This window comes from Bufo bufo, chromosome 6 (genome assembly GCF_905171765.1).
Source record: "Bufo bufo chromosome 6, aBufBuf1.1, whole genome shotgun sequence".
NCBI lineage: Eukaryota > Metazoa > Chordata > Amphibia > Anura > Bufonidae > Bufo > Bufo bufo.
In genome coordinates, this window is record NC_053394.1 from 181,793,501 (window position 1) to 181,821,172 (window position 27,672).

The 27,672-nt window shown below is 43.6% G+C and overlaps 1 protein-coding gene across 10 annotated transcripts; it reads right to left on the reverse strand.

The window, feature by feature from the left end:
- Positions 1-902: 902 nt before the first annotated feature.
- LOC121005332 (gastrula zinc finger protein XlCGF49.1-like) lies at positions 903-27,672 on the reverse strand. 10 transcript variants are annotated; one of them, XM_040438001.1, is made up of 9 exons: positions 27,599-27,672; positions 22,193-22,324; positions 22,082-22,106; positions 21,918-21,983; positions 21,709-21,832; positions 21,524-21,621; positions 20,763-20,862; positions 3,418-3,480; positions 903-1,714 (listed from the first exon to the last, which is right to left on the reverse strand). In XM_040438001.1, the coding sequence occupies exons 5-9, from the start codon at positions 21,812-21,814 to the stop codon at positions 960-962; spliced, it is 1,122 nt and encodes a 373-aa protein (XP_040293935.1). In that variant the 5' UTR covers positions 21,815-21,832; positions 21,918-21,983; positions 22,082-22,106; positions 22,193-22,324; positions 27,599-27,672; the 3' UTR covers positions 903-959. The 10 variants fall into 10 exon arrangements, with proteins under 10 accessions (XP_040293935.1, XP_040293930.1, XP_040293929.1 ...); XM_040437996.1 differs by adding an exon at positions 27,426-27,471 and having other exon boundaries at positions 903-1,711; positions 21,918-22,106; positions 27,519-27,662; XM_040437995.1 differs by adding an exon at positions 27,426-27,471 and having other exon boundaries at positions 21,918-22,106; positions 27,519-27,662.

Consider the following 27,672-nt stretch of genomic DNA (forward strand, 5'->3'; position numbering starts at 1 on the left):
TAGATATGAGGTGAGTAGGGACACATAGAATTATAAATTATTATAAGTCTTGAGGGCATGTCAAAGGAGCAGAGTTCAGGACAGCAAATTGCGCTCCTATACACAGTGTTTCCCACTGTAAATATGATTGGCCTAAAATTTTTAGTCCTGTCACACAATTATAGCACATCCAGTGGATATGTCATAAGTGACCCTGTTTCAGGTAATAAATTGACAGGGATATAGGTGCTCCCGAGAAGAGAATCTACTTGGGGGGCATGCACAATTTTTGTCTCCGCTTCAAAAATCTTCCTCCGAGCGGAAACCTAACGGACCCCTATATAGTCTATGGCGCCCGTGGGCTATGTTCGGCTCAGTTATGTGCCGAATCTGTCCGTTCCTATGCACTCATATAGGCTGTGGGCTCTTCCTCTTGGGTGCGCAACTCATCTGTGCGCAACAGAACAGGAAGAGAAGGGCTCACATCTTGTCAGGACCCAGGTGGAAGAGCCTGCAACTGGTGTGAGTGCACTGAAGACAGCAGCATCAACTGAGCAAGGGACGGGTAAGTATTAACTTCCACATTATAGTATAAAGGACAGATGAGGCTGATTTCACATCAGGGTTCAGCCTTTCCGTCCTTCTGCCTCATTATAGGGGCAGAAGAACGGAAAGGATGGATTCCGCATATAACGGAGCCGAATGGAGCCTACGGACCCCATAGACTATAATGGGGTATGTTAGGTGTCCGCTCTGAGGAGCAGAAGGATGGAAAGGCTGAATGCTGATGTGAACTCAGCCTTACCTAAAATGCCTGGAGAACCTCTTAGATTCTTACCCTTACCCCAGTGAACATACTGAATACAGGACAGAAGCTCCAAATCTGAAATAACAACTCATATAACAGAGAAAAAGCTCCTGAAAAACATTTTATTAATTGGTTCCATTAATTGGTTCATAAAAGGATAAGGCTTCAGTCTTCATAAATGATTACGACTTCTCTGATGTATAACAAGGTTTGATTTCTTTGTGAATAACTTGCCACACTGTGAACAAGAAAACGGCTTCTCACCCGTGTGGATTCTGAGATGTTCAAGAAGCCTGGACTTGTTTGTAAAACCTTTTCCACACTCAGAACATGGAAATGGCTTCTCCCCTGTGTGAGTTCTCCGATGCTCCACCAGATGAGATTTATTCTTGAAACATTTCCCACATTCAGAACAAGGAAACGGTTTTTCTCCTGTGTGGACTCGAAGATGTCCAAGAAGATTGGATTTTTGGGCAAAACTCTTCCCACAATGAGGACATACATACGGCTTCTCCCCTGTATGAACTCGTTGATGTTCCAAAAGATTTGACTTTTTAGCAAATCCTTTTCCACACTGAGAACACAGGAATGGTTTCTCCCCAGTGTGTGTCTTAAGATGATTGATAAGGTTAGATCTCTGTCCAAAACACCGACCACATTCAAGGCATACATGGTCATGTTTTCCTAACAAAAAGTCATTATGAGAATCTAAACCTGCATATATTGCATTATCAATGTGAGCAGAACTCTGTGTAACCATTTGAGCCACATTAGTGGGGTCATATGAGTGGTCTAGGACATGAAGGGCTGGGTGTATATTTGGAGTAATAGGATTTTGTACTGAATGATTTCGTAGTATGCTATCATCTTCAACTTCTGGATATAGACTGAGACATTTCTCTGTGGTATTAATCAGGTGTCCATCTGCTGGAAGTTTAACAAAAATTAAAGTAAATTCAACTGTAAAAAAGTGTAATATAACATGGTTGCCATTCAGACATATCAGCTTATTTAACAATGTACATATTATTTATTAACCCCTTTGCGCAAAATAACATACATGTACGTGGGGGAATGTGGTTCCTTACCGCATTCCCACGTGCATGTACGTGATGTGATCAGTAACAGCCGGGCCCTTGCTGCATCAGAATGTATTGTACTGAATTGAAACAGGGATCAAACCCTGAAAACGTGAAGTCCCACAGTGGGACAAATATAAAAAGTAAAAAAAAGTGAGAAAGTGTGTTTTTTTTTTATTATAAAAAAATTTAAGTTTCAAGTAAAAAAATATATTTTTTCAAATAGGGAAAATAAAAAAAGTTGACATATTAGGTATCGCGGCCTCCGCATCGATTGGCTCTATAAAAATATCACATGACCTTACCCCTCAAGTCAACACCATAAAAAAATAATAATAAAAAAAAGTTTTTTTTTAGCACAGTTTTTGTCACCTTACATCACAAAAAGTGTTATAGCAAGTGATCAAAAAGTTATATGCACCCCAAAATAGTACCAGTCATCTCATCCCACAAAAAATGATCTCCTACCTAAGACAATAAAAATAAAAAAAAATATGGCTCTCAGACTATGGAGACACTAAAACATGATTTTTTTTGTTTTAAAAATGCTTTTATTGTGTTAAATGTAAAAAAAGTTTACATATTAGGTATCGCCGCGTCCGTAACAACCTGCTCTATAAAAATACCACATGACCTAACCCCTCAGGCAAACGCCGTAAAAATATAAAATAAAACAGGGTCAAAAAAGCCATTTTTTTTCACCTTACATCACAAAAAGTGTAATAGCAAGCGATCAAAAAAAGTCATATGCACCCCAAAATAGTGCAAATTAAACGGTCACCTCATCCCGCAAAAATGATATCCTACATAAGACAGTTGCCCAAAAAAAATATAAAAAATGATGGCTCTCAGACTATGGAGAAACTAAAACATGATTTTATTTTATTTTTTGCTTCAAAAATGCTGTTATTGTGTAAAACTTTAATAAATAAAAAAGAATACATATTAGGTATCGCCATGTCCATAACGACCTGCTCTACAGGTGAACACCGTAAAAAAAAAAGTGTGTCAAAAAAGCCAGTTTTTGTCACCTTACATCACAAAAAGTGTAATACCAAGCGATCAGAAAGTCATATGCACCCTAAAATAGTACCAATCAAACCGTCATCTCATACCGAAAATAAATTAGCCCCTACATAAGACAGTCGCCCAAAAAAAAACAAAAAACTATGGCTTTCATAATATGGAGACACTAAAAAACATTTTTTTCCCAAGATTTGGCATTGTCACGTCCATAACAACTTGCTCTATAAAAATACCAAATAATCTAACCTGTTAGATGAACATTGTAAATAACAAAAAATAAAAACGGTGCCAAAACAGCAAATTTTTGTTACCTTGATGTGTTACCTTGAGTGTAATATAGAGCAACCAAAAATCATATGTACCCTAAAATAGTACCAACAAAACTGCTGCCTTATTCTGTAGTTTCCAAAATGGGGTCACTTTTTTGGAGTTTCTACTCTAGAGGTGCATCAGGGGGTCTTCAATTGTAACATAGCAACTTAAAATGATCGCACTGCCTTCCAAAAACCATATGGCGTTCCTTACCTTCTGCGCCCTGCCGTGTGCCTGTACAGCAGTTTCCGACCACATATGGGGTGTTTCTGTAAACTACAGAATCAGGGTAATAAATATTGAGTTTTGTTTTGCTGTTAACTCTTGCTTTGTTAACGGAAAAAAATGATTAAAATGGAAAATCTGCCAAAAAAGTGGAATTAAGAAATTTCATCTACATTTTCCTTTAATTCTTGTGGAACATCTAAAGGGTTAACAAAGTGTGTAAAAACCTTTTTTTAATAGCTTGAGGGGTGTAGGTTCTAAAATGGGGTGATTTATGAGTGGTTTATAATATATAAGCCCCAGAAAGTGACTTCATAACTGAACTGGTCCTGAAGAAATTGGGTTTTGGAAATTTTCTTAAACATTTTAAGATTTGCTTCTAAACTTCTAAGACTTCTAACGTCCCCAAAAAATAAAATATTATTTTCAAAATTATCTAAACATGAAGTAGACATATAGGGAATGTAAAGTAATAACTCTTTTTGGAGGTATTACTATCTATTATAAAAGTACAGAAATTGAAATTTGCTAATTTGGTAAATTTGGTATATTTTTATAAATAAACATGAAATATTTTGACTCAATTTTGTCACTGTCATGAAGTACAATATGTGGCACGAAATCAAACTCAGAATGGCCCTAATAAGTAAAAGCATTTTAAAGTTATTACCACATAAAGTGACACATGTCAGATTAGCAAAATTAGGCTGCGTCCTGAAGGTGAAAAATGGCTGTGTCCAGAAGGGTTTAATGCAGCTCTCAACTAATATACCCTAAGGTCTGTTTCAGATGAGTATGTTCAATATGGAAATCACGCTCCTTGTGTCAGCATGATTTCCCCTTATAGACACTGCTCAATTTGAAGGACCATGCGGCATTATAATGATTTATGTCTCTGCATGACCTTACTTATGCAGAATTATACTGACAACACTATGTCAGTATAATTCAGTAGATTCAGGAGCTGAGCCACCACTCCCCACTGCAGGGACTGAAAAATCGCTGCGGCCCAGCCTAAGACCCCTTTGTGACTAATAGCTACATGCATTCCCCATGTAATAACAATTCTGGCGGATCTATTCTTATGGCTCTATGCTGTGTCATTCCTTTATAATTTCTACTAGAAGTTATGAGTGAATTGCTAGCAGTCTTCAGTAAGGGTACAGAGGGGTGGTAACCAGTCGGGGGGGGCGGTGTACCTGCACAGTCTGAAAATGGCAGCACTGATTGGATAGGGTGAGTCCCAACTGGTTACCACCCCTCTGTACTGTTACTGTAGACTGCTAGAAATTCATTCACAACTTCTAAATTGAAATAATACAGGAATGGCACAACCTACTGACATAAGAATAGAGCCTCCAGAATTGTTATTACATGGGGAATGCATGTAACTATTAACACAGGCATGTCAGGAGAGGTGACAGGTCCTCTTTAAATCGTAGCTGTCATTTCAGATGACTTTTTAGAATAAGCTGCCATATCTGGTATATACAGTGAGGAACAGAAGTATTTGAACACCCTGCAATTTTGCAAGCTCTCCCACTTAGAAATCATGGAGGGGTCTGAAATTCACATTGTAGGTGCATTCCCACTCTGAGAGACAGAATATATATTTTTTTTTTTAAATTCAGGAAATCACATTGTATAATTTTTAAAGAATTTATTTGTCTTACACTGCTGAACATAAGTATTTGAACACCTGAGAAACAGCAAGAATTCTGTCTCTCAAAGACCTGTTACTGTGCCTTTAAAAAGTCCACCTCTACTCCACTCATTAATCTAACTTTAGTAGCACCTGTCTGAGCTCTTTAAAGACACCTGTCCACCCCACAGTCAGTCAGACGCCAACTACTACCATGGGCAAGACTAAACAGCTGTCAAAAGACACCAGAGACAAAATTGTGGACCTCCACAATTCTGGAAAGGGCTATGGGGCAAATACCAAGCAGCTTGGTGAAAATAGATTAACTGTTGGAGAAATTGTTAGAAAATGTGAAAGGCTAAAGATGACTATCAGTCTCCCTCGGACTGGTGCTCCATTCAAGATCTCACCTCGTAGGGTATCACTGATGATAAGAAAGGTGAGGAATCAGCCCAGAACTACAAGGGAGGAGCTGGTCAATGACATGAAGAGAGCTGGGACCACAGTTTTAAAAGGCCACTGTTGGTAGAACACTACACCATCATGGTTTCAAATCATGCATTGCGCGGAAGGTTCCCCTGTTCATGTCAAGTCATCACATGTCAGGCCCGTCTGAAGTTTGCCAATGACCATCTGGATGATTCAGAGGAGGCATGAGAGAAAAGTCATGTGGTCAGATGAGACCAAAGTAGAACTTTTTGGTCTAAACTTCACTCGTCGTGTTTGGAGGAAAAAGAAGGATGAGCTGCAGCCCAAGAACACCATCCCTACTGTGAAGCATGGGGGTGGTAACATCATGCTTTGGGGGTGTTTTTCTGCGAAGGGGACAGGACGACTGCACTGTACTAAGGAGAGGATGAATGGGGCCATTTATTGTGAGATTTTGAGCAACAACCTCCTTTCCTCAGTCAGAGCATTGAAAATGGGTCGTGGCTGGGTTTTCCAACATGACAATGACCCGAAGCACACAGCCAGGATAACCAAGGAGTGTCTCCGTAAGAAGCATATCAAGTTTCTGGAGTGGCCTAGTCAGTTTCCAGACCTAAATCCAATAGAACATCTTTGGAAGGAGCTGAAACTCTGTGTTGCTCAGTGACAGCTCCGAAACCTGACAGATCTAGAGGAGAGGAGTGGACCAAAATGCCTGTTGCGTTTTCCCCCTCATTTTCACTCTTACTCATTCTACCTATTCCTCCCCCTTCCCCTACGACTTCCATATCACCTGCTGCCATCCCTCCGCACCCCACTCCTTTCTCCATACTGTCTTCTCTCCTAGACCCAAAGATTCGAACATCTTATTCTATTCTGTCTTCTCATATTACCCTCTATCAGGTTGTACTACTTTACCCCCCCTGCAGAGCACTGGTCGGTTTCTCTCTCCCTTGATAGGCCTCTTTTTCCCTCTCTTGTTGGCCCTCTTGAGGCCCCTTGATACTTCACAGGACCCCCCCGCCTGCTAACTCTCCTATTGTCATATTGCTCACGTTTGCTTCAACCTCTCCCAGGCGCTTAGTGGAGTATTTCTCATATTTTGTTGTATGGTTACCTATTGCTCGTTACCTGACTACAGTTAGACTGTTTTGTAACCCCACTCCATATGACCCTACTCCTGAGGTTTACCTCCCATCTACCCTCTTGCCTCTACTCCTTTCCATTATGTGCTTCACACTACAGAAGCTGCTGGTATTACCCCCGTACCCTCTTATTGCACTATGTCATCCATTGTAGTATCTTCGATTAATGTACGGGGCTTGAACGAGCCGTGTAAACGTTCCCAGGTCCTTTCTTTCTTGCAAAAAGATAAGGCGTCCATTACGAATTTTCAAGAAACACACTTTAAATCCAGGAAAATCCTTAAACTTCCCCCTAGAAAATTCTCACAATGGTTCCATAGTACCCATAATTTCTCTAGTAGAGGTGTCAGCATAGCCATTCAAAAACATCGATCATTTAAGCCCTCAGCTATTACGACAGATCCAGAAGGGCGCTACCTGGTCGTGAGAGGAACCATTGCAGATACCCCGGTAACACTGGCTAACTTCTACGCACCTAATAGAGGCCAAATACCATGGCTCGTTCAGACCCTTAAATTGCTGTCTCCAGACAAAGATGGTTTGATCATTCTGAGAGGAGACTTCAACGTGGCATTAGAACCGATTTTTGACTCCTCCACCGGATGATCAGCCATCTGTTAGATGCTTGGAGACAAGTACACCCCACAGGGAGAGATTATACTTTCTATTCCCACGCCAAGTCATCTTACCATAGGTTAGATTACCTTTTTCTCTCCACCACACATGTCCAGTCGGTCATCAATGCCAAGATTGGTAACATCACACTTTCTGATCATGCACCGATTTTCATAACTGTTTCTCTATCTGCCCTTCCTAGGAAGGAAGGAAACTGGCGCCTCAATGACACCCTCCTCACAGATCCGACTAATGTTTCGAAACTTCAAGCCTCTCTCACGGAATTCTTCAAATTCAACCCTGTAAGTCCCTTATCTCCCTCCCCCTCAATTATATGGGAAACCCACAAAGCGGTGATTAGGGGAGAACTCATTGCCCTAGGCTAATTCATTAAGAAAAAACGTTTTTAAGCCATGAATGCTCTTCTCGCCCAAATAACCGCACTTGAACTATCCCATAAACGAACTCAAGCCTTGTCCAGTGCAGCTGAACTTTCTGAAGCACGCACCAAATTAAAAAATCTCCTCAATGTAACTTCTGCAAAAATCCTTTTCTGCTCCAAGTTTAAAGCGTACGCACATGGGGACAAAGGCAATAAACTAATGACGGCCCTAGCCAAAAAACAAACAGCTGACTTCTTTATCCCCTCTATAAAAGATACTAAAGGCACCCATTGTAAAACCACTGCAGAGATTGCTAAAGCTTTTTGTAATTTTTACGCAGACCTTTATAACCTCCTACCCCCTGCCCAATCAACTCCAGAACAGATAACAGAGGCTACTGAAAGGTTTCTTGCTAATCTAAACCTTCCCTCCATCACCCACTCAAGATTCTCAACTCACAGCCCCAATCACTAATTCAGAATCACTCAAAGTACTATCCACTATTCCCTCAGGAAAGAGCCCCGGCCCTGATGGCTTCTCCATCTCCTATTATAAGACTTTTAAAGATATACTGATACCCCACATTACTACCTTATGTAACCACCTTCTCAATGGAGGCTCCCTTCCACCACAATCATTGACAGCCCACATCAGAATTATTCACAAAGAGAAAAAAGACCATCTCTGCTGTGGTAGCTATCGTCCGATCTCCCTCTTGAATACAGACATCAAATGGTGGGCGAAAATATTGGCCCTTCGCATTCAAGCGATTCTCCCCGATATTATTATTAGTGAACAAGTTGGCTTTGTACATGGCAGGCAGGGAAATGAAAACACTGTGCGACTACGTCACCTTATCGATTGGGCAAGGAACACCTCTACGCCCTTAGCACTTTTAAGTACAGACACGGAAAAGGCCTTCGAAAAGGTCAGTTGGCAAATTTATGTCGCTGGCCCTGTCGAAATTTGGCCTACCAGACCAATTCATTGAGGCCATCTTCACACTGTATTCAGCTACCTCTGCCAGGGTCAAAGTCAATGGCACCCTATCACCCGCCTTTGCCATTTCTAATGGCAGAAGACAAGGGTGTCCTCTCTCCCCAGCCCTTTTTATAATAGTCATGGAAACCTTACTATGTAAAATCCGTCAAGAACCGGATATTAGAGGCTTTGAACTTGGCCAAAAAACCTACCTCACTGCGGCTTTCGCTGATGATCTCCTCATAATGACCTCCAACCCAAAAACCTTCTTCCCAAAACTACTCACCCTTTTTGACGAATTTGGCTACGTGTCCAATTTCAAAATAAATTATAGCAAATCCCTTGCCCTAAACATTTTCTGCCCCACTTCATTAGTTAATTCCCTAAAACGCTCCACCCCATTTACCTGGGCGTCACGGGCCATACAGTTCCTGGATATCCAAATTACTGCTAACACTAAAGCTTTATTTGCCCTCACAGGACTCCAGAAAAAAAAAAAAATATCAAGGAGCCATTGGCTCCTAACCTGAAAAATTTAGTCGCCAAATTTAAATTTTTAGTCGCCAAATTTAAAATACATATAATTATGCTTAAAGGGATTCGGTCAACTGGATTTTAGTGACAGAGCTTTTAACATCATCACATCAGTCTGCTTGACTGCTAATTTATTCACTCCTCATTGCCAGCTGGCGCATGTGCAGTGTGTCCTGTGAGGCCGATTCCAGGCGCTGACATGTGTATCCATGGAATGCGTTCGCTGAGCCATAAGCTCGCGCATGCGCCGTGGATACACATGTCAGCGCCTGGAATCGGCCTCACAGGACGCTGTCACGCCTTGCCCTGTGAATGTGCGGAGATCTGCCAGGCTGGCTGCACATGTCTGACTCTTCTCTTTGTTTTGGGTTTGAGCTGGATCCACCTTCCCTCAGGTGTACTGGATTGATTGTTAGCGAGGCTATTTATTCCTCCTTCTCCCAGTGGCCTGTGCGGGATATAGTTAATTCCTGTGGGCTTTGGATGTGTTGTGGATCGTTTGCTTCAGCTCAGCTCAAGATAAGTCCTCTCTGTTTCTTCCCCTGGTGTCTTTTATCAAGGCCTTTAGGGAGACGCTTGCTTCCTCCTGTTTGAAGAAGCAGGTCGCCTCTTCCCCTTTCCCTACTGCTCAGGGTTTTCCCAGGGTATATAGACTTAGGCACGAGGGCATGTGCATATTCACCATAAGGGTATGCACATGTGCACAGCAGTATAGGGAAAGCCTTAGGGATCGCTAGGAGGTGACCCTTTTCTCCCTAGCTTTTGGGCCTAGTAAATTGTTCTGGTTGTTTTCTCTGTGTTTGGTTATTTCCCTGCTTACCTACCTACCGTGACAGACACACTGCATATGCGCCAGAATCGCAGGCTGCGCTGCAGGTGCCAACCATATCCCATACCCGGCACCCAGCCTCTATGACTGCGCGCTGTGATCCGCCGCTATTAACCCCTCAGGCACCTGAGGGGTTAATAGCGGCGGATCGCAGCACACAGTCATAGAGGCTGGTGCCGGGTATGGATATGGGCCGGCACCCGCAGCACAGCCTGCATTTGTATTCAGGCATAAACTATATTCATGGTGGTGCAGTGGCCACAAGCCCAGCCCCTCCTCCTCCTCTGCTATCAGCCCATTGGTGGCAACGGCAGCAGCAGTACAGGGGGGAGGGGACTGCCTCCTTCTCCCCTGTTCTGCTGAGGAGAACATGGCACGCGCCTGACAGCAGCAGCGCGTGCCATGGCAGTTTAATGGAAGTGGCAGAGCAGCGGAGGGTCTAGGCGCAAATGGCGACCAGACTACAAAGTCTTTGTCGCCATTTAGCAATTCTAAGTCGCATTGGCGACCATTTTGGTCGCCATCCTGAAGCCCTGCCTCAACTACTCTTCACACTGCTCCAATCCGCCAGGTCACACTTGCAATCTCTCAAAATTCCTTTCATCTCCTGGATTGGGAGGAAGAACTACCTTAAAACGTACATACTGCCCAAATGTATCTATCCATTGCAGGTCGCTAACCAATTTGGCTCCCCCTTTCGTTCTTTTACTGAGGTACGCCAAGTGTTCTCATTCTTTCTGTGGAAGGGCAGATCACCTAGAATTGCATATTCTACATTGATGCGAGAAAAGAGGTTTGGTGGTTTCGGACTCCCCGACATACACATTTTCAGAGGAGAGAAGCCGTATAGTATAAGTTTAACACTTCTTTCTCGCCAATCCGACACCCTATGTGCCCAGGTAGAGCAGTTCCTCCTTAGCAACCAGGAGAAACTTATCTTTTGGGGGGTCACCTCCTGCTCACCCAATAAGTCATTCCTTTCCCCAATCTGGAAGGGTATGCTGGTAGAGTGGTCTAAACTCTACAAGGACCACATGCTTCAATTCCCTAACCCCCACACTCCATTGCACCTTCTCCAGACATACAGTACAGACCAAAAGTTTGGACTCACCTTCTCTTTCAAAGAGTTTTCTTTATTTTCATGACTATGAAGGCATCAAAACTATGAATTAACACATGTGGAATTATATACATAACAAACAAGTGTGAAACAACTGAAAATATGTCATATTCTAGGTTCTTCAAAGTAGCCACCTTTTGCTTTGATTACTGCTTTGCACACCTCTTGAATTCTCTTGATGAGCTTCAAAAGGTAGTCCCCTGAAATGGGTCTTCCAACATCTTGAAGGAGTTCCCAGAGATGCTTAGCACTTGTTGGCCCTTTTGCCTTCACTCTGCGGTCCAGCATCACCCCAAACCATCTCGATTGGGGTTCAGGTCCGGTGACTGTGGAGGCCAGGTCATCTGGCGCGCAGCACCCATCACTCTCCTTCATGGGTCAAATAGCCCTTCTTTCAAAGTTTTCCCCAAATTTTTCGGCTGACTGACTGACCTTCATGTCTTAAAGTAATGATGGCCACTTGTTTTTCTTTACTTAGCTGCTTTTTTCTTGCCATAATACAAATTCTAACAGTCTATTCAGTAGGACTATCAGCTGTGTATCCACCTGACTTCTCCTCAACGCACTTGATGGTCCCAACCCCATTTATAAGGCAAGAAATCCCACTTATTAAACCTGACAGGGCACACCAGTGATGTGAAAACCATTTCAGGGACTACCTCTTGAAGCTCATCAAGAGAATGCCAAGCAGTAATCAAGCGAAAAGGTGGCTACTTTGAAGAACCTAGAAAGATGACATATTTTCAGTTGTTTCCCACTTGTTTGTTATGTATATAATTCCACATGTGTTAATTCACAGTTTTGATGCCTTCAGTGTGAATCTACAATTTTCATAGTCATGAAATAAAGAAAACTCTTGAATGAGAAAGGTGTGTCCAAACTTTTGGTCTGTACTGTAATACATCAAAGATATTGGTACCATCAGGTACGCTTACCGATCTCACGCTACAAGACATCACCTTCCCAGATACGCCTAGACTAGAGTTGTTGCGGTATCGAAATTTCGATAAGCCCAAACGATACTTTTGTACCGGTATTTTTTCGATACTGGGCTGCACTGTCTAGTATCACAGAACATGACGCGTGTCTGCTGTCAGCACGCTTGTGTTCCCCCTTAGCAGCACAGGGGAGAAGGAAGCAGTCTCTCCCTTTCCCCTGTGCTGCTGCTGCCACCAATGGGGAGAGAGGGGCAGAGGAGGGGAGGGTGCACTGCACCACCAATGATAGGACTTTTCATGGGTCCGGACTTTAAGTAGCAGGCTACATAGAGCGGCCCCCAGGGATGTCCCAGCACTTACTATTATTCCTGGGCGCCGCTCCGTTCGCCCGCTGTGCCCCATTACTGTCTTCTGCTCCATATGCTAATTACTATGGGAGGAATGGGGAGGAGACATCATCTTCTCTCCTAGGCCTTCCTTCTCCCTGCGCTGCGATTGGACAGCGCTACAGCCAGGGAAAAAGAACGCCCACTAGAGAAGATGATGTCTCCTCCCCATTGCTCCGTTGGTAATTAACATATGGAGCAGGAGACAGTAATGGGGCAAAGCAGGCGAACGGAGTGGCACCCAGGAATAATAGTAAGTGCTGGGACATCTCTGGGAGCCACTCTATGTAGACTGCTACTTAAAGTCCAAACCCATATAAGGTCGTCTTTAACACATAATACAGGAGGCAGGTACGAGCAGCAGAATCACATAGCCAGCATCCTGCCTCTGACAGGGAGCTGCGATCAGCGTCAGTTAACCCCTCAGGTGCCGCACCTGAGGGGTTAACTGCCCCTGATCTGCTGCCAGTACCTGCCTCCTGTATTAAGGTTAATTATATTGGTGGTACAGTGCAACCCACCCACCTCAAACCCCCCAGTATTATAATCATTGGGTCCCCTCCCTCCTCCTCATTGGTGGTGCAGTGGCCAGCATCTGATCAGAGCCCCCAGCAATCGTAATTCGGGGCTACCGATCGGTTACCATGGCCGCCAGGACGCTACTAAAGCCTTGGCTGCCATGGTAATCTCTCTGCTGCTGTGTGCACAGGGCAGCAGGGAGAGTGTGAAGTCCTATTCACCCTAATAGAGCTCTATTAGGGTGAATAGGACAAGGGATGAAAAGATCCCAGGATAGTTATTACATAAACAGTAAAAAAAAAAAAAAAAAAAAAAAAAGGTTACAAAAAAAACACCAAAAATATTAAGTATAAATTACCCCTTTTTCCCAATTTACATATAAAATATATAAACAATAAATAAACAAACATCGCCACGTCTGAAAAGTCCAAACTATTAAAAATATTTTTAAAAAAAATCTATGCGGTAAATGCCGTAACAGAAAAAAACAAAAAAAAAAACTGTGCGATTTGCCATTTTTTAGAATGCGGAATGGACTTGGCTTTTTTGGTTTATTTTTTTCGCGTGGTATCGAATATCGCAATACTTTTTTATGGTATCGAAATCGATAATAATCTACCTAAAGTTCTCACTGCCCCCTTCCTACATGCCCTGAACTTCCGTCGAGATATTCGGAACCTTCAATTGCCTGCTTTCTCTCATAGCTCACCCACCTGGCTCGAAAAGAAACTAGATGCCGCTAAACCCACCCCCCCCCCCAAAACCCTTATCTTTAATGAATAGGGAGCTGCTCTCCTCCTCACCTCCAGAGTTGCGCTTATTTGACATTATGAGAAAAATAACTTTCTCTGACTCTCAGGCTGGGGTTCACACGGGCGAGATTTCTGCGCGGGGTGCAATGCGTGAGGGTGAACGCATTGCACCTGCTCTGAATTCCGGCCCCATTAATTTATATGGGGCTGTGCACATGAGCAAGTGATTTTCACGCATCACTTGTGCGTTGCGTGAAAATCGCAGCATGCTCTATATTGTGCGTTTATCACGCAAAGCAGGCCCCAAGAGAAGTGAATGGAGCTGCGTGAAAATTAGGGGTGCACCGAAAATGGAAAATTCTGGGTCCCGAAACCGAAACCGAAAATTCAGGATGCCCTTGACCGAAAACCGAAACCGCCTTTTTGCCCAAATACTTTTAAAAAACTTTTTTTTTAATGATTTTTATTAATAATTCTTTTTCATGAATGAAATTTATCTGTGGGTGGCGCTGTTAGGAGAGGGGGGGATCTGTGGGTGGCGCTGTTATGGAGAGGGGGATCTGTGGGTGGCGCTGTTATGGAGAGGGGGATCTGTGGGTGGCGCTGTTATGGAGAGGGGGATCTGTGGGTGGCGCTGTTATGGAGAGGGGGGTCTGTGGGTGGCGCTGTTATGGAGAGGGGGATCTGTGGGTGGCGCTGTTATGGAGAGGGGGATCTGTGGGTGGCGCTGTTATGGAGAGGGGGATCTGTGGGTGGCGCTGTTATGGAGAGGGGGATCTGTGGGTGGCGCTGTTATGGAGAGGGGGGATCTGTGGGTGGCGCTGTTATGGAGAGGGGGAATCTGTGGGGTGGCGCTGTTATGGAGAGGGGGATCTGTGGGTGGCGCTGTTATGGAGAGGGGGATCTGTGGGTGGCGCTGTTATGGAGAGGGGGATCTGTGGGTGGCGCTGTTATGGAAAGGGGATATGTGCACTGTTATGGGCATAACAGTGCACAGATCCCTTTCCCCATAACAGTGCACAGATCCCTTTCCCATAACAGTGCACAGATCCCTTTTCCCATAACAGTGCACAGATCCCTTTTCCCATAACAGTGCACAGATCCCTTTTCCCATATCAGTGCACAGATCCCTTTTCCCATAACAGTGCACAGATCCCTTTTCCCATAACAGTGCACAGATCCCTTTCCCCCATAACAGTGCACAGATCCCCCCTCCCCATAGCAGTGCCATAGACCGATCCCCCTACCCATAACAGCCCCGGCCCTGCTGCTCACAGCATCACTCACTGCATCTTTATTTTACCTTACAATCGTGACGCTCCGGTAACAACTCTGCAGGCAGAGCGGAGGGCGGCGTAACGTCACTTACTCACGGACGCACCTGCTCCGCCCACTTTATGAATGAAGGAGGCGGAGCAGGCGCGTCACGTGAGTAAGTGACGTTACGCCGGCCTCCGCTCTGCCTGCAGAGTTGTTAGTTACTAGAGCCTCACGATTGTAAGGTAAAATAAAGATGCAGTGACAAAGTAAACCGCCCCGCCCGCAGATGGTGGGTGACAAATCCCACACCCCATATTTTCGGCCGATATGTAACAATATCGGCCGAAGTGGATTAGGTGCTTTTCGGCCGATATTTTCGGCTGCCGAAATTTCGGTGCACCCCTAGTGAAAATCGCAAGCAAGTGCGGATGTGGTGTGGATTTTCACCCATGGTTGCTAAGATGACAGTCTATTCACTGTATTATTTTCCCTTATAACATGGTTATAAGGGAAAATAGCATTCTTTAATCCAGAATGCTTAGTAGAAGGTCAAATGAGGGTTAAAAAAAAATAATTATAATTAACTCACCTCCTCCTCTTGATCGGCGTAGTTGCCGATCTCTTCTTACTTCTTTAATCATGAGCTGCCGCTAAAGGACCTGTGGTGAGTCACATCAGATGGTCCAATCACATGGTCCATCACCGTGGTGATGGACCATGTGATGAGATCAGTGACGTCACTACAGGTCCTGAAGAAAGAACAGGAGACCGGCAGCTACGCGATCAATTGGAGGGAGGAGGGCGAGATTTTTTATTTTATTTTTTTAACCCTCAATTGACTTCTACTAAGCATCTCCATGTATTAAAGAATGCTATTATTTTCCCTTATAACCATGTTATAAGGGAAAATAATTACATCTTACACAACCTTGAACCCAAACCTGAACTTCAGTGAAGAAGTTCGGGTCTGGGTACCACATTCAGTTTTTTATTCACGCTTGTGCAAAACGCATTGCACACGCGCGATAATAAACTGAACTACGGAACGCAATTGCAGTCAAAACTGACTGCAATTGCGTACCTACTCACGGCGGGGTTTGTTGCTTTGCACCCGGGACGCATCCGGAGCCAAAACATGAGGCCCGTGTGAACCCAGCCTCACTGACCAGGAAAAAGCATCTATTTTATCCAAATCACGCGGATTCAACAGGTGCATAAAATACAGGAAAATTCCTATAAGCTCCTTACAAGTGAGGTACAAAACTCCTGAATTTTTGCATAAACTAAAACCCAGAAATTCCAGAATGCATGTTGGAGGTGCGGGGGTGGCAGCTGGCACCCTATCCCATAATTTGGTGGGAGTGTCAGAAAATACGCCCCTTTGGACCCAGATCGAAACCCTAATCAACCAAGTTTGCTCGTTGCATATCACACTCGACCCCCAAATTAGTTCTCTTATGGGTGTCCCAACAAAACTTTAACGCCATCTAAGAACAACCTCCCGACTATGCTACTCATGTCAGCTCACCTGTTAATCCCCTGCTTATGGAAAAACGACTCTCCCCCTTCCATAGTGGCACTACGATTTTAATTGGTTTTTTCCACCCAATAAAAAGAAAAATGGTTAAGAACTACTGAAACGTTTGACCTCTGTAATTGCAAGACAAATAAATTCTTTTAAAAAAATCATACAATGTGATTTCATGATTTTTTTTTAAATAATTTATTCTGTCTCTCAGAGTGGGAATGCACCTACAAGTAAATTTCAGACCCTCCATGAGTGGGAGAACTTTTTTTTAGCAGTTTTCCCCTGCACATGCGGCCTCGTAATTCTCAGTTATCTCAGGGCTTGTGGGTGAAGACTATCTGCTCATCCAAAGACAGAGCATATTCCTGCGTCTTTACTCTCGCTTTCTAATGGCACCATTTAGTATTGCATACTATGTCGTGGGAAGCAGTAAAATAATTCCAAATGGAATTGAATTGGGGAAAAAAAGCTATTCCACCACAATTTTATTTGCTTTGTTTTTAACAGCGTTCTCTATGCGGTAAAACTGATATGTCAACTTCATTCTTCTAGGTCAGTAAGATCACAAGCTATACCAGATCTATATACCGTAGTTTTTCTTGTATTTTAATATTTAAACATTTTTCCAGTTTTTATTTCTCTTTCTTTGCATCGCCTTCTTCTGGACCCTCATAACTTTTTTATACTTATATTTATGTCTACAGAGTTCAGTGAGGCCTAAAGTTTTGCAGGGCAATCTGTTGTTTTTATTGATCCCCATTTTGGCGTGTGTTTAGAACTTTTTTTATCACTTTTTATTAAAAACTTTTTTTCGGGAGGCGAGAAGTGAAGAAAAAAAACAGTAAATTGTAAAAAAAAGAATTATTTCACGTTAATGAGTTCACCATACAGATTATATCCAAAAAGCAAATGATGAGGCAAGCCCTCCAATATCAGTGAAGGGTGTTAGACCCATTTATTTCCCCGGTTGCAACGTTTCACGCTTGACAAAGGCCTCATTGAGCTGGGCTGAAACGTTGCAACTGGGGAAATAAACGGGTCTAACACCCTTCACTGATATTGGAGTGCTGCCTCATTCGCTTTTTGGATATTGTCTGTGGACTTTTGCCTAAAGTTCAGGAGGGATTGCACCCGAATTCACATTGACTGTGCTGCTGCTACATTTAGTTTTTTGTATAATTCACCATACAGATTAACAATTTTTGTATTTTAATGAACATTTTGTGAAGCAGCTTTACCAATGATGTTTTTATATTTGTTTAAAATATTTTTAAAACATTTTATTTTTACTTTTTTTAGACTTTTTTTTAAGTCCCCTTGGGCATTTTAACACGTGATCGTCAGATTGCTATTTTCCTATGCAGCCATGCCACAGGCAGGGCACCATTGAAACATAGCTTTGGCAGGCCTCGGATCCTTCAGATGCCGTTGCTGCAACTGACCATGGCAACTGAGGGATTAAATGTCCATGATCGGTGCTATCGCTGAACACAGACATTGTCTCCAGCCATCTGCTGTGTAAAACTGCAGGCAACTGCATGGGACTTGCTTCAGAGCAGGCACCGTCTTTAAAAACCCGATAAGCGCCGTACATATACTCCCTGTGTTGGGAAAGGGTTGAACACAACCTTTTCCATAACTTTATTTAAAAGTATTCTAAATGCTCAGAAACTCATTTTTTTGTAATGAAATGTATTTATTGACTTTACTGCTCAGCTAAATCCTGGCATAGGATATTGGTGCAGCGTTTCCTGTACTGATGTGCTATGTCAGGATTTAGCTGAGTGGTGCAAGCACAGGCAGGAGCACTGATGTGTTATGCAAAGCTCCTGCCTGTTGCCGTGTTGATGTGCTAGGCAATGAGTTATCCAAGCGGAGCGGGTATAGACTGGAGCAGCGATATACAGTGGGGGAAATAATTATTTGACCCCTCACTGATTTTGTAAGTTTGTCCAATGACAAAGAAATGAAAAGTCTCAGAACAGTATCATTTCAATGGTAGGTTTATTGTAACAGTGGCAGATAGCACATCAAAAGGAAAATCGAAAAAATAACTTTAAATAAAAGATAGCAACTGATTTGCATTTCATTGAGTGAAATAAGTATTTGAACCCCTACCAACCATTAAGAGTTCTGGCTCCCACAGAGTGGTTAGACACTTCTACTCAATTAGTCACCCTCATTAAGGACACCTGTCTTAACTAGTCACCTGTATAAAAGACACCTGTCCACAGACTCAATCAATCAAGCAGACTCCAAACTCTCCAACATGGGAAAGACCAAAGAGCTGTCCAAGGATGTCAGAGACAAAATTGTAGACCTGCACAAGCTGGAATGGGCTACAAAAACCATTAGCAAGAAGCTGGGAGAGAAGGTGACAACTGTTTGGTGCGATTGTTCGAAAATGGAAGGAGCACAAAATGACCATCAATCGACCTCGCTCTGGGGCTCCACGCAAGATCTCACCTCGTGGGGTGTCAATGGTTCTGAGAAAGGTGAAAAAGCATCCTAGAACTACACGGGGAGGAGTTAGTTAATGACCTCAAATTAGCAGGGACCACAGTCACCAAGAAAACCATTTGGAACACACATTACACCGCAATGGATTAAAATCCTGCAGGGCTCGCAAGGTCCCCCTGCTCAGGAAGCACATGTGCAGGCCCGTCTGAAGTTTGCCAATGAACACCTGAATGATTCAGAGAGTGACTGGGAGAAGGTGCTGTGGTCTGATGAGACCAAAATAGAGCTCTTTGGCATTAACTCAACTCGCTGTGTTTGGAGAAGAGAAATGCTGCCTATGACCCCCAAAACAACCGTCCCCACCGTCAAGCATGGGGGTGGAAACATTTTGCTTTGGGGTGTTTTTCTGCTAAGGGCACAGGACTACTTATTCGCATAAACGGGAAAATGGACGGAGCCATGTATCGTGAAATCCTGAGCGACAACCTCCTTCCCTCTGCCAGGAAACTGAAATGGGTCGTGGATGGGTGTTCCAGCACGACAATGACCCAAAACATACAGCAAAGGCAACAAAGGAGTGGCTCAAGAAGAAGCACATTAAGGTCATGGAGTGGCCTAGTCAGTCTCCGGACCTTAATCCAATCGAAAAACCTATGGAGGGAGCTCAAGCTCAGAGTTGCACAGAGACAGCCTCGAAACCTTAGGGATTTAGAGATGATCTGCAAAGAGGAGTGGACCAACATTCCTCCTAAAATGTGCGCAAACTTGGTCATCAATTACAAGAAACGTTTGACCTCTGTGCTTGCAAACAAGGGTTTTTCCACCAAGTATTAAGTCTTTTTTTGTTAGAGGGTTCAAATACTTATTTCACTCAATGAAATGCAAATCAGTTGCTATCTTTTATTTAAAGTTATTTTTTCGATTTTCCGTTTGATGTGCTATCTGCCACTGTTACAATAAACCTACCATTGAAATGATACTGTTCTGAGACTTTTCATTTCTTTGTCATTGGACAAACTTACAAAATCAGTGAGGGGTCAAATAATTATTTCCCCCACTGTATACAGAGCTTGCTGCAGCCTCTGTTCTAGCAGCACTTTGTACATGTTAGCGGTGTACAAATGTACGGATTCCAAAGTGCTACAGACACTTTAAACTTCAGGTGCCTATTTCTTTCAGTGAAATAGTAAAATTGATCAAGTTTAATACAAAAATGAGTTTCAGAGCATTTAGAATATATTTAACTAAACTAATCTAAAAGTTAGTTACAATGTAACAAGGGTGATTTCGCCTGTACTATGGACTTATGCAAAGTTGTGTGAAACTACAGCGCCCATTTACAAAAAAAATCTAAAAATTATATTGCATCACCTAGTTTAAGCATAAGATTGAGATATAATGAAAGTAGAGCTGGCTTATTAGACAGCTGTCAGCTCATTCCCATAAACATGCTTCTTGCCAGACACTTCAGTCTTATCACCCATGGGTAGTGTTGAGCGAACTTTCAAGTTCAGCGTACAAGGTTTGGGTTATCTAAGAATTCCGTTATGGATTCCGCTACCACAGACCATAACTTATGGTCCGTGGTAGCAGAATCTATAACTGAATTCTTAGATAATTCGAACCTTGTACGTTGAACTTGAAAACACATGTTCGCTCATCCCTACCCATGGGCATAAAGCAACAAGCATGCCGAAAAACAATAAACCTGGTGATGCCTACTGCCGGTGGATAGTGGAAAGGGCCTGATAATGCAATGCAAGACTGTTCAATTACGCAAAAGCTGGTCTTGGATTAGGAGCCATTACTCACCTGGACATAAATCTGCAGACACTTCCTCCTCATAGTTCTGACCATTCATCACTTGCTCTTCATCCATCTCCTCTACTTTAATCTTGATGAAGTCTTCAGCCTAAATAACAGTATAACCAATGAATAACATCTGCAAGATAAAGCGATCCAGCTTCTTGATAAAATGTGAGGGGGCCATTAAGAACCGCAGGGTTTGAAGCACGTAGGCCAGGCATGCGGTCCTTGTGCTACATGGTGTCTTTTTATCTTTTCAATAAAGCCTGTGGATTTTTTCAAGAAGCTAGAGTGCTGGATTGCTTTATCTTGCACGTTCACCCTGCTCTGCTCGGGGGTTTTCTGTGCACCTACCAGTCTGGGTGACGCAACAGAGGTGAGCTGAACTTTTCTTTGATACTTAACAGGTGTTGAAAAGGAGTTTTCGGGGCTACAGATATTGATGGGGGTCCAATACCTGGCACCCTCACTGATCATTGTATGGTGTGGTGCCAGACCCTGGCAGTGTACAGTACCGAAGCAGAAGAAGAGATGAGCAGAAACCCAGTACAGCCACTACAAACTGTACATAGCTGTCTGCCTCCATCTCCATATAATGTATACTATCCAGTATCATAGCAGCCCAAAACAGCTGACTGGTAGGGATGCCGGGTGTCATACCCCCACTGATTTGGTGACCTATACGGAGGATAGCTCATAAATATCTGCAGCCTGGAGAAACACTGTAATGCACAATAATGCTTTGGTAAGAGCTAAGTTCTATCTACCTGAGAATCTTGTGGGACATGGAGTTGTGGCACTGGACAATTCTGGGTATGCTCAGGACTGGAACATCTCTCTGGTGGATCTCTGTTACTGGTTCCGTCTGAATGAAACATACACAATGTACTCAGTCATTGCATGTGATGATGGCTGTATGTAAGTGATCCTGAAAAGTACTCTCCCTTTTTACCCTGTGGTGCCAGCCGCTGATGTTTCTCCATCATGATGTCCTCGTACAGATCCTTGTGTCCTTCTAAATAATCCCACTCCTCCATGGAGAAATAGATAGTGAGCATCCTACATCTTATAGGAACCTGACACATGCAATAATATAATCATCAAGCAGACACCCAATTTGATGTTACTATGCAATATCCTAATATTTCTAGCAGCGCTCACCTCTCTACTCAGCAGCTGAATGATTTTGTGGGTGAGTTCTAGGATCTTCAGCTCGTTGCTTTTTTCCTGTGTGATCGAGCAAGATGAAGGCACCATAAAGGGGCTCTGGGTCCCACTCCATCTGCCTGATATGTATGTTTGCCACATTGATTTCATATGTTTACCTGATTTATTCAAAGGTCCATAATTCTACATTAAGAAACAAAGAAATACTATACACAAAAATGTCCTCAATGCACTGTAATTGTTAATTGAGCATCTCCAGAAGCCCTCACCTCTCCAGTCAGCAGGTATATAATCTCCAGAGTAAGGTTTAGTATCATATCAGTGGTATTCTTCTTTTCTTCACCCATCCTCAGTGAATCAGTTTGATGACCCACAGAGTATTTCATCTTGACCCCAAATAGCTGCAAGATCACCAAAAAAGCAAGACTGAACCACAATATACCTGACGGTTCTCAAGATGCTTCTAATCCCATCTAGACAAAATAATACGTGGGAAGAGAATTTCCTATTGCTAAGAAGTAAGGATGAATAAATCCTTTTTGCCATGTCCCTATGGCAACCTGCAAATGAGCCTTGGCGACCAGGAGCTTCCACTTCACACCAAATGACTTTGTACCAAAGGAACTGAGGAAGATGCAGTCCTGCTGGAAGTGGGCCATTACTGTTGAGATAACTGAGCGGGAGTCTGGTTCAGACACCCTTTCCCCCGGCAGAGATTGGGGAAAGCGCCCTCTTGTAATAATGAGTTGCAGTCTGTACTAGGCTTCCAGGCTCAGTACAGAATAATGGACCATTTTACATTATTCTGTACAAGTTGCAATCTGATGATTGCAAGTTGTGGTCCACTTGGGATCCTAACAAAAAAAATTCAAAAATAAAATAAAAATGCAAATCAGCTCCACTGGAACTCACAATCTAAGGGGGTCACTTATCAAACTGGTGTAAAGTAGAACTGGCTTAGTTGCCCATAGAAACCAATCAGATTCCACCTTTCATTTTCCATGTTGTGACCAATAAAAAGAGGGCATTCCTGTTTTGGACACTGAAAGGGGAGGGGTGATCTAGATGTGACCACTGAAAATGGGACAGTTCAGGTTTGACAAAAAGAGAAGGAAGGCGGTCCCGATGTGACTACTGTGTACGGGGGACCCAGCATCACCTACCAGTACCAGGTCTGCTTCTGTCTACGGGACTAGCACAGCTGCTCCAGGTGAGCTTTCCTACTGCAAGAGCGCCATCGGATATTTTGCCCTAACGATCTGGTGCTATTCATGCACCCAGTGTTTCTTTCTTCCTTCTGCAGCATTTCAATTTTTTTAAACAGCACGTGGAGAAGTTTTCTTAAAATCTCATCCACTTTGCTGGTACTGTATAACACCACAGACTTCCTGTGTGAAAATCCCCAGTGTTTCAGTCACACAAGGACGTACAGTTACTGTGGTTTTGCTTTAAGTTCATTTTTACTGTAGGTAAAGTAGAACCCTAATCCCGCAGGCCTATTTTTATTCTAGTTACATCGTGAACACTTAGGCCTCTTTCACACGGGCGTTGCGGGAAAATGTGCGGGTGCGTTACGGGAACACCCGCGATTTTTCCGCGCGAGTGCAAAACATTGTAATGCGTTTTGCACTCGCGTGAGAAAAATCGCGCATGTTTGGTACCCAAACCCGAACTTCTTCACAGAAGTTCGGGCTTGGGATCGGTGTTCTGTAGATTGTATTATTTCCCCTTATAACATGGTTATAAGGGAAAATAATAGCATTCTAAATACAGATGCATAGTAAAATAGCGCTGGAGGGGTTAAATATTTTTTTTTTTTAACTCACCTTAGTCCAGTTGATCGCGATGCCCGGCATCTCCTTCTGTCCTCCTTTACTGAACAGGACCTGTGGTGACGTCACTCCGGTCATCACATGATTCTTTTACCATGGTGATGGATTCATGTGATGACCGGAGTGACGTCACCACAGGTCCTTGACCTGTAATGAATGGTCACCACAGGTCCTGTTCAGTAAAGGAGACAGAAGGAGATGCCGGGCATCGCGATCAAGTGGACTAAGGTGAGTTAAATTTTTAATAAATTTTTTTTTAACCCCTCCAGCGCTATTTTACTATGCATTCTGTATTCAGAATGCTATTATTTTCCCTTATAACCATGTTATAAGGGAAAATAATAATGATCGGGTCTCCATTGCGATCGTCTCCTAGCAACCGTTCGTGAAAATCGCACCGCATCCGCACTTGCTTGCGGATGCTTGCGATTTTCACGCAACCCCATTCACTTCTATGGGGCCTGCGTTGCGTGAAAAACGCAGAATATAGAGCATGCTGCGATTTTCACGCAACGCACAAGTGATGCGTGAAAATCACTGCTCATGTGAACAGCCCCATAGAAATGAATGGGTCGGTATTCAGTGCGGGTGCAATGCGTTCAACTCACGCATCGCATCCGCGCGGAATACTCGCCCGTGTGAAAGGGGCCTTAGGAGAACTCACCTCATTGACACATGAATAGCATACACCCGCGTGAACATGAAAATGGTTATAGCAGGTATTAGAGCTCAACTCCAGGTGTAACTAGGGTTGTTGCGGGTATCTAAATTTCGATACCCAATCGATACTTTTGTCCCGGTATAGATACGATACCGGTATTTCCATTTTTTCGATACTGGGCTGCGCAGTCTAGTATCTCTGAACATGAGCGTGCTGCTGTGAGCGCGCTCATGTTCTCTCAGCAGCACAGGGGAGAAGGAAGCAGTCTCTCCCTCCCCCTGTGCTGCTGCCACCAATGAACGGAGAGAGGGGCGGGCGCACTGCGCCACCATTGATAGGACTTTTCCTGGGTCCAGACATTAAGTAGCAGGCTACACAGAGCGGCACCCAGAGATGTCCCAGCACTTACTATTATTCCTGGGCGCCGCTCCGTTTGCCCGCCGTGCCCCATTACTGTCTCCTGCTCCATATGCTAATTACTAGTGGAGCAATGGGGAGGAGACATCATCTTCTCTCCTGGGCGTTCCTTCTCCCTGCGCTGCGATTGGACAGCGCTACAGCCAGGGAAAAGGAACGCCCAATAGAGAAGCTGATGTCTCCTCCCCATTGCTCCGATAGTAATTAGCATATGGAGCAGGAGACAGTAATGGGGCACAGCAGGCGAACGGAGCGGCGCCCAGGAATAATAGTAAGTGCTGGGACATCTCTGGGTGCCGCTCTATGTAGCCTGCTAAATAAAGTCCAAACCCATATAAGGTCGTCTTTAACACATATTACAGGAGGCAGGTGCCGGCAGCAGAATCGCATAACCGGCACCCTGCCTCTGACAGGGAGCTGCGATCAGCGGCAGTTAAACCCTATGGTGCGGCACCTGAGGGGTTAACTGCCCCTGATCTGCTGCGAGTACCCGCCTCCTGTATTAAGGGTTAATTATCATTGGTGGCGCAGTGCTCCCCCCCACCCCATTAAAATCATTGGTGGCAGTGGCCACAGGGTTCCCTCCCCTTCTCATTGGTGGCAGTGGCCACAGGGTCCCCTCTCCCCTCCTTCTCATTGGTGGTGCAGTGGCAGCTTCTGATCGGAGCCCCAGCAGTGTAATCCTGGGGCTCCCATCGGTTACCATGGCAGCCAGGACGCTACTGAAGCCCTGGCTGCCTTGGTAATCTCCCTGCTTCTGTGTGTACTATGCACAGGGCAGCAGGGAGAGTGTGAAGTCCTATTCACCCTAATAGAGCTCTATCAGGATGAATAGGACAAGGCATTACAAAATCCCAGGTTCTAGCCCCTATGGGGGGGGGGGGGGGGGGGGGGGGGGGGGGGGGGGGGGGGGAGGGGGGGGGGGGGGGGGAAATAGTTATTAAATAAAAAGTGTAAAAAAAAAAAACAGTAAAAAAACCCCCACCAAAATATTAAGTATAAATTACCCCCTTTCCCAATTTCACATATAAAATATATAAGCAATAAGTAAATAAACACATATCACATATCGCCATGTCAGAAAAGTCCAAACTATTAAAATATAAAAAAAATCTATGCTGTGAATGCCGGAACAGAAAAAAAAAAACCAAAAACTGTGCTATTTGCCATTTTTTTAAAATGCGGAATGCACGTGGCTTTTTTTGTTTATTTTTTCGCGTGCTATCGAGTATCGCAATACTTTTTTATGGTATCGAAATCAAATCAAAAATTTGGTATTGCAACAACTCTAAGTGTAACAGCACATAAATCAGCATGTCTAAAGACATACTGACAGGAACTGAGGGGGTCATTTATCAAACTGGTGTAAAGTAGAACTGACTTAGTTGCCAAATTTTAGACAGCTCCTTTGGAAAATGAAAGGTGGAATCTGATTGGTTCCTATGGGCAACTAAGAACTAAGCCAGTTCTACTTTACACCAGTTTGATAAGTGACCCCTTAGATTATGAGTTCCAGTTTAGCCGATTAGAATTTTTATATATTATTTTTTATATTACATTTTTCAAAACCTTTTACTTTTTTTGTAAAGTTTTTGTTAGGATCCCAAGTGGACCACAACTTGCAATCATCAGATTGCAACTTGTACAGAATAATGTAAAATGGTCCATTATTCTGTACTGAGCCTGGAAGCCTAGTACAGACTGCAACTCATTATTACAAGAGGGCGCTTTCCCCAATCTCTGCCGGGGGAAAGGGTGTCTGAACCAGAAGCATGCGTTTCCATTTTTTATCACTCTCAGATGCCGTGGAGACTTTTGACCACAGCATCTGAGGGGTTAAATGTCTGCATTACAGACGATCGTGGGCATAAGCCATGGGTACCTCCTGTATTAAACAGCAGGCACTTGGTTGCTATGGTGCAGTGGAAGGGGTTAAATTTGAACTACACTTGCATAGGTATATACCTGTTATTACATGTGCATTATCATTAGTAGCAAACAGAAAAGTGTTACACTTGAGCCGTTTTCACACCTAAATCAGATTCCACCTTTCATTTTGGACAGCTCCTTTAGAAAATGAAAAATGGAATCTGATTGGTTGCTATGGGCAACTAAGCCCGTTCTACTTTACACCAGTTTGATAAGTGACCCCTATAGATTGTGAGTTCCAGTGGAGACAGCAAGTGATGATGTCTGTAAAGCGCTGCGGAATAAGTGAGTAAAATAAATAAGATGGCCATAGAGATAACTGTTGGCAGAACCATCTTTACCACAAACATGCCAACAGGATTGGGTGGGTATCTCTCTAATGGTTGCATCTGCTGATCTAAGCTCATGATGATCAGTCAGATAAGCCTTCAGGAGAGCAGAGGTCATGCCACCATCACACTGAAGGGTGCTATGTAATGGAATACATGCAGGCTGCAGAACAAAAAATAAATTACAAAAATAACTTTAGCCTATAAAACATATTTAAAAAAAAAAAAAAAAAAAGCCCTGAAAGTGGTTAAAAGGTGTTACCTATAAAGGGCTACCTATAATGATGTCCTATGCTTAGAATAGGTCATCAATAACAGAACTTTCTGAATTCACCCCATTCTCTGTGTTATTTCCCGCTGGGATCCCCATCAATCTGACACGGGTGACCTGTTCTAAGCCTCCTACACATGTCCTCAGTCACTACCTTCACCACAGCTGTACTAGAGAATGGGTATCCAGGGGTTATGGTCGTGCCCAACCAGTCCCAGAACATTAGGCCCTCACACCTCCTGCTCTAGGCAGGGACATCCACTGATACATCACCCCTGCCAGTCCTCTTTGTGCCGGCCGCGCCGCCCCG

Coding starts and splice junctions, on each gene's coding strand:
- LOC121005332 (XM_040437995.1), bottom strand. CDS start 27,461: ATGGGGATCCCAGCGGGAAATAACACAGAGAATGGG. Junction 22,325..27,425: donor GAAATAACACAGAGAATGGG/GTGAATTCAGAA, acceptor GTGATCTTGCAG/CTATTTGGGGTCAAGATGAA. Junction 3,481..20,762: donor GTCTGCAGATTTATGTCCAG/GTGAGTAATGGC, acceptor CTGATTCTGTAG/TTTACAGAAACACCCCATAT.